The sequence below is a fragment of the Nelumbo nucifera genome, chromosome 3 (genome assembly GCF_055504915.1).
Source record: "Nelumbo nucifera cultivar China Antique chromosome 3, China Antique-T2T, whole genome shotgun sequence".
Lineage (NCBI taxonomy): Eukaryota > Viridiplantae > Streptophyta > Magnoliopsida > Proteales > Nelumbonaceae > Nelumbo > Nelumbo nucifera.
In genome coordinates this window covers 19,414,929-19,426,178 of record NC_142651.1, presented here as the reverse complement: position 1 = coordinate 19,426,178, position 11,250 = coordinate 19,414,929, and the positions used below count along the sequence as shown (strand labels likewise).

The window sequence follows — 11,250 nt, the reverse complement described above, 5'->3', positions numbered from 1 at the left end:
TGAATACTATCGCACGTAGAACATGTGTGATGGGTCGACCTACTATGCTGTTGTAGGGGGAGGGAGTTGCGACTACCAGGAACGTGTACTCAAATTGCACAATGTTTGGCCACGTGCCGGCTTCCACGAGTACTGTGATTCGACCAAGAGGTCTGACCTCCTCATCGTTGAACCCTACCAAAGGAGTATCTGCCGGTTTCAGGTCGCTCTGCTGTAACTGTAGTTTGTCGAAGGTCTTCTTAAAGGGTATATCTTCCAAGCTACCTGAGTCTACCAAGATGTGTTTTACCTCGAAGTCATTAATTCTTAGCTTCACCACTAAGGCATTATCGTGAGGGTACTGGAACCCGCGCGTATCGTCCTCAGTGGAGTAGATCGGTTCTTCGAGCCGATGTCACTTTAGCGGGTTCTCCCCTACATTCTCTAACTCACAGACTGAGGTCCTCCCGACTGCTGATGTACACCCAACGATGATGGACCCGCCAGTGATCATGTTAATTACCCTACGGATTGGTTTTTCCTTTGGCAACTGTCACGGTGGTTGCTCATTCTGCATGTTGACCTTGGGGCCACTCCTCCTCTATTCCCCCTGTCGATCTGTCTGTCGATCTACTTGTCCCCTCTCTTCTTGCAAGATGAAGTTCTTCAGGTATCCGCGGCGGATAAGTTCCTCGATCTCATTGCAGAGATTCCTGAAATTCTTTGTGTTGTGTCCATGATCTCGATGAAAATGGCAGTAAACATTTGTGTTTCTTGTTGTTGGGTCTCCCCTTAGCCTGGGAGGCCATTTGACGAAAGAGGAGTCCTTAATAGCCATTAGGATCTCTCATCTCTTAGCGTTCAAAGGCGTGTAGCTCATTCTCTCCACAGGTGGGGTCCTGGAGCGCTGACCTGACTTGCGAGTTCGCGAGGGGGATCCGCTTCTTGACTTGCTTCTTCCCCTGCTCGGGGACTTGATTTTCTTCCTTTTCTGCCCACCATTACTCGTTCCTTCATTCTCTTTCTTCCTTTTTTCGGCGGTGGGTTGTCAATCTTTTGATTGATCTCCTCCTCGGTACCGATGAACTGATCTACTAACTTAAGAAATTCGATGATGTCCTTTGGTTTGTTAGCTACCACATGCCACTTAAACTCTTTATGGGTGATTTCTTTCTTTGCTGTAGTGAGGCGTACCGCCGGGTTGAGGTCCGGTATCTGCAAGCAAGTGTCGTTGAAGTGCTTTATATAGCTTCTAATTGATTATCCTTCTCTCTGAACCACGTTCAGAAGGCTTTCCTATGATTTTAGACACTTCTTGTTGGTAATGAAGTGCATAGTAAACAGGTTGGCGATCTGGGACCAGCTTTCGATGGAGCCCGACGCGAGGTTCCGATACCAAGTTCAGACTACCCCCTTAAACGTAGTGGAGAAGGCCACACACATGCAGGACTCATCGGCCCCAGCTAGGTGCATATGAGACTGAAAAAAGTCCACATTGTTGTTGGGGTCAAACGACCCGTCATACTTGTCTAATGGAGGCATCTTAAAATCTTTTGGCATTGGAGTTACCAAGAGCTCGGGAGACAGAGGGGATGACCAACAAAGTAGTGGAGGCACAGTCTTCGTAGTCACTGAGCTCGTTTCTTCCTTTCCTTTAGCTTGCTCTTCTTGCTGGCCTGGCTTCGTCGGCGGGCTGTTCCTGGCCGAGGGGTGGCGTGTTTTGCGACGTCACCGTTGTTGGTTCTTCACCGGCTCAGCGTTGGTGCTGTTGACTTCAGTCTTGTCTGGTACTTCGGCCTTGTCGCGAGGTAGATCCTGGTTCCTTCTCGTTGGATTCTCTTGGTTGTGGGGCTCGAACTGGCTATCGCGATGGACAGAGAGGTCTTGTTTCGAGATCGCACCTCAAACTCCGAACTGGTTATTATCTGCTCGCGAGCTATCATTTTCTTGCTAGGAGTACCGAGGCGGATTGGGCTGACTATCCCCATACCTATTTTTGAGATTTCCTTGCGAGATTGGAGGAGTGTGCTAACCATCTCTCCTCCCACAGGGTGAAACCCGACTCCTGAGAGGAATCGGTACACTTGTGAGGTCTCTACACCCCGATGGGGAGATCGGCTGATGTTCTGGTTAGTTCCAGGCCGATTCGGGTTCTGGCCCTAACGGGGCCCTAGGTGCCGGGGTGGAACTGGCTACTGGTTCGGTTGTAGTGGAGGGAACTAGTGTTGATTCTGCTGGTACAAATAGTACTGTTGGTACTGTTGGAACTGTTGGACCTGCTGCATCTGGATCTGAATTGCCCGAACGCACTGGACGTGGTCATGAAAGTAGGAATGCCCAATTCCAGGGGGAACCACGGATGGCTCAGAGAAAGTCGCACCTACCACTGGGAAAGTGGGACACTCACTTGCAAGGTGCTCTATGGTGCAGACAATGATGGGACTCCGGACATTGTGAGCAGAATGGTGAACTGGCCGATACATACCGTAGGACCTTGGAGGAAGGTTGATTGCTAAGCTTGCCCCCCGGTGACGTTCATCTCGATGCTTTTTCCGGTGTGGTTGGAAGATGCCATTGCGGTTGCGATTGAGTTTGAAACTATAAAGAATTAGGGATGACCTTTCGGTCGAATTTCCACAGACAACGCCAATTGATGGTGCGCGATCTGGCTACTCCTAGTTGGATGGCGATCTGAACTTCAATTGGGCGGCGAATTGGACCGTTTTGCAAAACAGTGGATCAGAGAACCTGGGGTAGCTAACCCGGTAAGGTCGCTCCGATGCTTAAGTCAGTATTTTATGCTGTAAATGCGAGCTGAATGTTTGAGAATTTGAGTGCTAATGAGTAGAACAATCACACATACCTTTGCCTTGAGGTTTCATGTCTTTATATACTGGAGTAGTCGTGGGCCTTACGAAAGAGCTCCAGGATCTCCTGGCTGTGGGATGAGGTTTGTTCCGTTTTTGAAGGGGAGTAATATGTTGATAAGGTTTATCGTTTACCTCCGATTCAGGCGGAGCCGGGACGAGTTCTCATCGTGATCTCGAGAAATTCGGGATCTGTTGGGGAGGCCTTTGGAGTCGGTTAAGTGGCATTTCGACTCATTAGCTCTGAGTTGGCACTTCGATTCTTTAGTCTCGAATTGGATTGGGTGTTGAAGTATATCTACACCGAGGTGATTTTTTGGGCCGATGTGGATGAATACCCAAACTCCAAATGTTACGAACTGGGCTTGTCTGATTGAGCTATCACCCTTCGATCAGATCACACCTACGTGTCCCCTTCTTGCTAGGTCGTGCCAAATCACCCTTCATCAGGATGACTACAACTTTTGGGGTCACATCCTCTGCCCATAGATTTTAGTCTCAATTCTTGTCACATGGCAACTTCTCAATAAGTGAACTTGTGACTTATTAAAGGTCGTGATCAACGGATCAATGGGCGATTTTTTGTATGCTATAGACTAGAGAAGGTTTGATGTATATGATCCAATAGCTAATGGTAGTGGGACCTTCCTATAGAACTGTTTCCCTTTTATATATGGTATCAAATCAAATGGGCCCACCAAGCATGAGTAGTACTAGCCTACTAGGATCAAATCCACCTCATACGTTGTGGTTGAGATTCATGCCCGATCTCACCGACTTTATCAAACGTCAGCGTTTTATGTTTTTTTTAGTGTACTACTCAATGGTAGGAATGGTCCACTGCCATGGCCCAACGGCACTGTCCATCTGCATCTGCATGACTCAAATATATGAGCAATGTAGACCCCCCTAAACCTAAAGAAAACATTTTTGTATGGCTAGTGGCATAGTAACGGACAAAATAAAAGAGATCCTGTTTCAAGGGTGTCCGATGAAATATAGAAAGGATCTGAGTGGTCCAGATGAACAGGCCTGGCTTGGCAGGCAGGCAGGCAATACGATTAGCCGTGGCAGCGTAAATTATTGTTTTAATTAACTAATGAAGAACCTTGCTTAGATAGTAGGGTATTCTTTTTTTTTTTTGGGTCTGCACACGTCAGATACACGTGGCGAAACCGTGACCGTGCTTTTATAAACTAAGCTAATTAGTATACCATATTTTCATATTATATTACTCGTTTTGCATTATTGCCCAAGCATGCCCATCCTTGAACAGCGTATTTTGTCTTTTTTTCTTTTCCCAAATTTAAATTTCTAATACTGGTGGTACACTTGGCAGACAGTATCATCGTATGACACGTGAATGAAAGTTAATGGCTTAGCTTATGACACGACAAAATTTGTCGAATTTTATTTTGCAATTTGCAGTTTACAATTTTTGGTTGGTATGTGCAGGTTTGCCCTTTCATTCATGCTTTTAATTTTTAAAAAGTTTATTTATTATTCGAGTCTGACGAATAGCAATTATATACTTCTTGGACTAGTCTTTTCCAGCCTGACCATTCCTGGTTCTGGCCTTCGGAATTCTGATACGTTGGAAGCTATTCTCCGGACAAAGACAAAAAAAAAGGTCTTGGAGTTAATTGAAATTACAAAAAATGCCCCTTCATCATTGAATTGAACGGAGAGTCGGATATTCACACGCAACCTCTGACGGTTAGGCGAGTCTTAGCATGAAAAGCCCTTTTTCCGGTTTCCCATCTTAATTGTGGTGTGGTGTGGTTTATGTACAAGAAGACAAAAATATTTATATAGCGTGGTCAACTGGTCTATGCCTTGCCGTTGCCGTCCCTACGAGACGAGATGGTTTCCTTTTTTATACAGAATTGGTGGAGCAACCAGATCCAGATGTGCTTTTGGCTTCTTGAAGGGCTGATGTGGCTACACCAAGTAGTTTCAAACACGTCACCGCTCATTTTTAGCGGATACGTCGTCAATTCGTTTTCCCGCAGCCGCGCTGCTGCTGCTGCTGCTGCTGCTTGTAAATTGTAATCATACATTCATACTAGCGGCCTAGCGGGGTTGGATATTTGGGTTTTTACATTTGGAGGCCTCCTGATCTGATCAGCCCATCCCATCTCCATAAAATTATTCAGAATTATCAGGGCAAAATTGTAATTCACTCTTTTCCCCCCAAAATATCTGAGATTCTGAGCCTTATTAACGCAGAAACAGTATCAGCGTTTCGGTTTTGGCTTATCTCTTCTCTGTTGTCTCTCTCGAGTTTCCTTTTGATGGCTTTTTAGGGTTTTCGACGTCGACGGAGACATCTTTGTTTCGTCGGGTCCGGTAAAAATCGATCAATTGACCTTGAATTACAGTTCGAAACGAAGAGAGACGACAAATTCGAGGTCACTTTAATCCATTGCGTGGAAAAGTGACGTTTATGTTTCATCAAATCGTAGATGAGAACCGTAGAACGTAAACAATACGTGAGGCTCTTTTCTGAGGTCTTTATATCACGAAAGGAAAGGGGAGGTCTTGAAGGAAGGGTTCAGAATCAATTCTCTTCCCTTTTCCTGGTTCCCCATCTCGTTCGTGGTTTGTGCTGGATTTTGCATTAAAGATGTTGGTTATAACCGTTTTGGTTAAAGAATTTGTTGTTTTTCCAAGTTTTATTACCATCTCTTCGTTTCCTGGTTTCGGGAATTCTTATTCGTAATCCCTGGGTTTGCTCTAGGATCTTTCGACTGCACTATTTCGAGACTGCGAGCTGATTCCGAAGTAGTTCAGATCTTCGGATTATTTGATCTCTGTTGTTTGATGGTTAGGGAGCAATAGGCCTTAACAAGATTTGGATTTTGAACGGTTTGGGGTTTTTTCAGTTCCAAGTGTCGAACTTCCGCTTGCCAATTCTTTCAAACCAATCCACTCAAACTCTGAGCCATTCTCGTCTATAATTCAAACCTAAATTTCGATCTTCCGTTTTGATTCATGGTACTTCGAGTTCTAGAGTTTAGATTTAGAAGCTTGTTCCAACTTCCAACTAAGCATTTCTGATACTTTGCAGCTTTAAGCACAATAGATAGCGATTGAACTTGGTTTTTGGGCTAGATTTCTAGCTTTCTAGGTTAAATTCTTCCGCGGTTCTGAGTTAAGCCTTCTATATAGTTCCTTCTCTCCGTAAAAGTTCCTTCTTTTTAAAATTCTTTTTTGTAAATTCCAAAAATTCTTGTAAATACTAATTCTGTTGGGAAACCTACATCAATAAAATGACTATTGCAAACTTTGCCGCGGTGAAGGAGAAGAGATCATCACGAAAGAACAAACAGGTTATTGACGAAAAAGCTCCTTTGTTGCCGAGAAGACAAGATGAAGATTTTGAGTTCCATGAATTTAATGGAGCTTCCTTTGGCGGGGCTGTATTTAATCTATCAACCACCATCGTTGGTGCTGGAATCATGGCTTTGCCTGCGACCATGAAAATTTTAGGTCTTGGCGCAGGAATAGCTTTGATCATCTTCATGGCGTTCCTTACGGAGGCTTCCATTGAGATGTTGCTCCGTTTCAGCAAAGCAGGGAAGACAGTTTCATATGGAGGAGTTATGGGAGACTCCTTTGGGAAGATTGGTAGGATGCTGTTGCAGATGTGTGTTGTCATCAACAACGTTGGAGTGCTTATCGTGTACATGATTATTATTGGTATAATTTTCATCTTTCTTCTTCTTCTTTTGGTTTTTCCCCTCCTTTTTATGTTAGGTTTTCACTTGGTGTAGTCTTAACTTCGATTTGCTCTCATCTGTTGCTTCTGGATGTGGAAAGATAAGGGTCTTTGCAAATAATTGTTGTTCTTCCTTTATTACCCTCAAATCAATCAACAATCCTCATTCATTATGTGTTGTGTGGATAATAATCGATGATCTAATTGTTTTGATGACTTATATTATAAGGTGATGTGCTCTCTGGAACATCTGCAAGTGGAGTTCACCATTCTGGTCTCTTGGAAGGCTGGTTTGGAGCACACTGGTGGAATAGTCGCGCCTTTATTCTGCTCGTCACAACTCTTGGTATATTTGCTCCATTGGCATGCTTTAAGCGTGTAGGTAAGCATGTTTCTATTAATTTAATATTAGATATCTAACAAACGCTTTGTTTGTGGGAGTAAGGAGTTACCCTTCTCAATTGCTGTATCTGGTTAGTATGCTAATGGCAATAGTTTTTATTGCTGATATCCATTTTTATTCTAAAATTTATTCTTAAGTCCATTTCAGTAGGTTCGGATATCCTTGTAGTTTGGTTTATTATCAATTGAAGAATTGTGAACCCCATGAATATCCTGATTCGGTTCAAATTTTGTGGTTTGACTTGTGGTAGGCAGTTCCTGATTCACTTTAAGTTTTATTCCAGATGAATTTAAGGGCATAGTCCTTAAATCCACACTCCTTAAGTCCTTAGCATTTACACTGGATGAATCCCTAGAGGCCTTCCAATATCTTGTCGCTATTTTTGATTATTAATGGCATGAGACAAGGCATTACTACCTTCCTGTATTAGGTTTTAACCTCCAGCCTCGAACTTCCAGATTTTCACAACTAAAAGTTAAATTGCAAATATGGAATTCAGAGTAGTAGTAGATATATATATGATTTGTTGTCATGTTTGTTATTCAGTTTATATAAATGGAGAAATTAATTCTTTATTTAATTAAATGGTCTATTGACTAGCTTTTAATTGTTCTTGTACCCATTGTTTGGTGAAATCAAACAATGTGTCATTGCAAAACTAATCTTCTTAATGCTTGTAGGCTTTTCACTTATTCTAAACTTTTTTTACCTTTTCTCATAGATGGTAGTTTTTATTTTGTTTGGTGACTTCTGACTAGATTCCCGTACTTAATATTTTTGTTGAAGATGTTGAATATATAATGTTATACCGTATTCAGAGTTTCTTTTTTTTTTTTTTTTTTTTTTGTGGTGGGGTTGGTGAAGAGGAGAAATCTCATATTCTTTTATTGTGCAGATTCATTGAGATACACATCTGCCTTATCAGTCGCACTTGCTATCGCATTTGTTGTTATTACTGTGGGAATCACGATTGTCAAGTTGATAAGTGGAAGTATTGCAATGCCCAGGTGGCTTCCTAATGTTACTGATATGACGTCATTCTGGAAACTCTTCACCGTGGTTCCTGTCCTTGTCACAGCATACATCTGCCATTATAATGGTATGCAAGCTAGAAATAGAAACTGCATTATCTTTCTAATATGAAAACAATTGCATAACTGGCATTCAGGGAACATAAAAAAGGGTTCACGGCTTCATGCACAATATTTCTTTCCTTTTTTCCTTTTGTTTCTTTGGCCTAAGTTTGTTCACAATGCAAATTCATTTGCACTGATGCAAAAGTATGGGAATGCAAATGAGATAAATGCAAAGTATGGTTTCTTTAGTTTGTTTGCAATGCAAATGGACTAAAATAAAACTCAAAGCAAAGTAAAACCCAAAGCAAAAGAGAATCAGAATTTACAGTTTTCTAATTTGTACTGGTGCAAATGAAATTGCAATGCAAACAAATGGAGACTTGTGTACTTTACTGAAAAGTGAAAAGGGATGTTTATTTTCTGAATTAATTGTTGCATGTGCTTGGTTGGTGTGTCTAACTTCCTCAACTTCTTGTAGTGCACACAATCGACAATGAACTTGAAGACTCTTCCCAGATCCAACCAATTGTGCGAACTTCACTTGCGCTGTGTTCAACTGTGTACATAACAACGAGCTTCTTTGGGTTCCTCCTTTTTGGTGAGTCAACCCTTGATGATGTCCTTGCAAACTTTGATACCAATCTTGGTATCCCATACAGCTCAGTGCTCAACGATGCAGTCCGCGTTAGCTATGTCATCCACCTCATGCTTGTTTTCCCCATCATCTTCTTTGCTTTGCGGCTCAACTTGGATGGCCTCCTTTTTCCCTCTGCCAGGCCTTTGGTTTTGGACAACCAAAGATTTGCACTGATCAGCATAGGTCTCATTTCTCTCATCTTCTTGGGTTCAAATTTTATACCTAGCATTTGGGATGCCTTCCAGTTCACTGGAGCAACAGCTGCTGTGTGTATAGGGTTCATCTTTCCTGCTGCCATCGCTCTCAGGTGAGTTAACTTACTTTATGTCTGGAACTCGTAGGAGGCAAGCTATTGCATTTTGGATGGCATGCTGTAGTTTTACATAGAAAATAGCCATTTTTCCTGTGTGTAATGCTGCATTCACTCATTGATGTTATGATATCTTATGCTGTGAGACATGTCAATCAAATGAAAATTTGATTGGCAATGCTTTCTCCATAAAAAGCGATAGTGGTGATGTCTCAGCTTGTTATTTTCTTCTGGGAAACTTACAGATCAAATAAATCAAGAAGGCACCAAGGCAAACTTGTGTTTTATGTCTTTATGATTAACTTGATTGTTATCCATAAAAGAAGTGTTTGATGAATAAACAGTAAAAACTTGATCAATTACTTGTTTTCTTTATTTTAATTTCCTACTTTCATATTAAAAAACCATAAGCATTAATGGGGTTTTGCTAACCAAGGTTACACGTACCACAAACCTCCCAACCCCCTCAAAAAGTTTGTGGTTGCAAGGCATGTCAAAGGCCTGTCTCATAAACCTTGCACTTGTATTGTTACTATTCCAGGCCTTGTAATTGAGAATTCATCTTTTATAAATGATATTCTTTCAAGCACATTTGTTGTGTAGTTGCTGCAAGTCTGTTTGTTGCAACAGTCAGGTTAAGGTTTATATGTGCCTTTTTAACCTACTGGTAATTATTTCTGAAAATTAAAAGAAACAAAGGAATTTAAAGACTTAAAACATTAATCATAAGAATTTTTTAGACAAGGACTGAATCATAAGACTTGAATTGAAACACTTCAGATTCACAATTTGAATCATAAATCACATAGTAAATTGTAATATTTTAATAATTACAGGGTCATCATGCACATGCACATGCAGCATGAATTCATGATGGATAGATTTGCTTCTTTACCCCTTGCTATTTCTACTTGCTTCTCTCTCTTTCTCTCCGAAAATTTCTCTTGCTGATTCAAACTTTGGAATGCCCTTGAATTTCCTGGATGATTCCATTGGATAAGAATGATAATCTAACTTGTTTCGTATCTCTTGATTGTTTCAGGGACCCTCATGGCATAGCAACAAAGAAGGACAAGTTCTTGTCTGTTTTCATGATTGTTCTTGCGGTTTTCTCGAATGTGGTGGCCATATATAGTGATGCCTATGCTATGTTCAAGAGGAACTCGTCACCACGTGCCTGATAGCTTCCCCTGTTCGATTGAACTTTCGGTGGTCAGGACTCAGGAGAGTAAACGTGGACGGTGGACCGGTGATATGCACAGAAAGAACTAAGAATAGCAAGATCAATTGGAATCCAATAGAAAATCAGAGTTTTCTGGGATGGTTTGATCGGTTCAAATTACAAGAAAACTCAACTCAATAGTTAAGTTGGGTTGCTCTGCTGGTCTAAAAGAGAATAAATTCTTGTACTGCTCTTTGAGTTTGATATGTAGAGGTGTGTTGATTCAGGATTGCGTTAGATTCAAACGTCTCTTTTTCAATGTAAATGTCGTGTGCAATAAATGTAAATGCTTTTCTTTTTTTTTTGAAAACTTGGTGAGCATTGTTTTTTTTCCGGTGAATATGAATATATGATGATGATAGCTCAAAACTAGCCTAAAGTTGTGGTCAGGCTATTGTTTGCTTATAAAACGTGCATAATCGTTCATACGATTAGTCCGTTTTAGTGATCCTACCATGTCGATAATCAATAAACCCAGCACCAGTAATCCTCCATAAGAAAATAGTTTTTTTTTTTTTTTAATCCAGCCATCTTTTATACAATGTATTGTGGTCACACGATGAAAAAGAAAAGGAAAATTATATTAGACTGCTCGGAGACTGGAGTCATATCTGATGATGCACAATCTGGCCGGTCTTAGCTGTCGATGATCTTGCCTCTGAACTAAGTAATAGGGACCTGAAACGGAAGGAGAAGCGAAGCTCCGGAGAGAACCCGGCGTAAGGGCTCCGAAGCTGAAGTTAGAATCCTTCAAAGGCAAGAATAACCAGATAGTGCGAAAGTTAGCATACCTCGTTCCTGGGGGGTAGAAGCCTTTTATAACCACCTCGCGCACTCACTTCCAGGCTTTCGTCAGGTCGGGCATGATTATTTCTGAACTCCTGCCACTTCGGGTGTCATTTCCTCTGGCAGGACAGGACCGCCACTGTTCCTTTTGTCGGAGCCGTCTCTGCGGCTAGTGATGACGGTTGCAGGTGGCGGTGGCAGGGCACCAATTGAAATGCGGCTGTCAGGCGTCAGATCCCAAATCAGTCA

General features: G+C 41.8%; 1 protein-coding gene across 1 annotated transcript; it reads left to right on the top strand.

Moving 5' to 3' along the window:
* Positions 1-5,460: 5,460 nt before the first annotated feature.
* LOC104600274 (amino acid transporter AVT6A-like) lies at positions 5,461-10,584 on the top strand. The gene is made up of 5 exons (XM_010263139.3): positions 5,461-6,548; positions 6,797-6,949; positions 7,866-8,069; positions 8,525-8,990; positions 10,036-10,584. Exons 1-5 carry the CDS (start codon positions 6,119-6,121, stop codon positions 10,172-10,174), a joined length of 1,392 nt encoding a protein of 463 aa, XP_010261441.1. The 5' UTR covers positions 5,461-6,118; the 3' UTR covers positions 10,175-10,584.
* The last annotated feature ends 666 nt before the right edge of the window (positions 10,585-11,250 follow it).

What these genes read in the sequence shown, in the direction of transcription:
- LOC104600274 (XM_010263139.3), top strand. Translation starts at nt 6,119, where the DNA reads ATGACTATTGCAAACTTTGCCGCGGTGAAGGAGAAGAGATCATCACGA. An exon ending in CGTGTACATGATTATTATTG is followed by an intron (nt 6,549 to 6,796) that starts GTATAATTTTCA and finishes TTATATTATAAG; the next exon opens with GTGATGTGCTCTCTGGAACA. An exon ending in CCTGCTGCCATCGCTCTCAG is followed by an intron (nt 8,991 to 10,035) that starts GTGAGTTAACTT and finishes TGATTGTTTCAG; the next exon opens with GGACCCTCATGGCATAGCAA.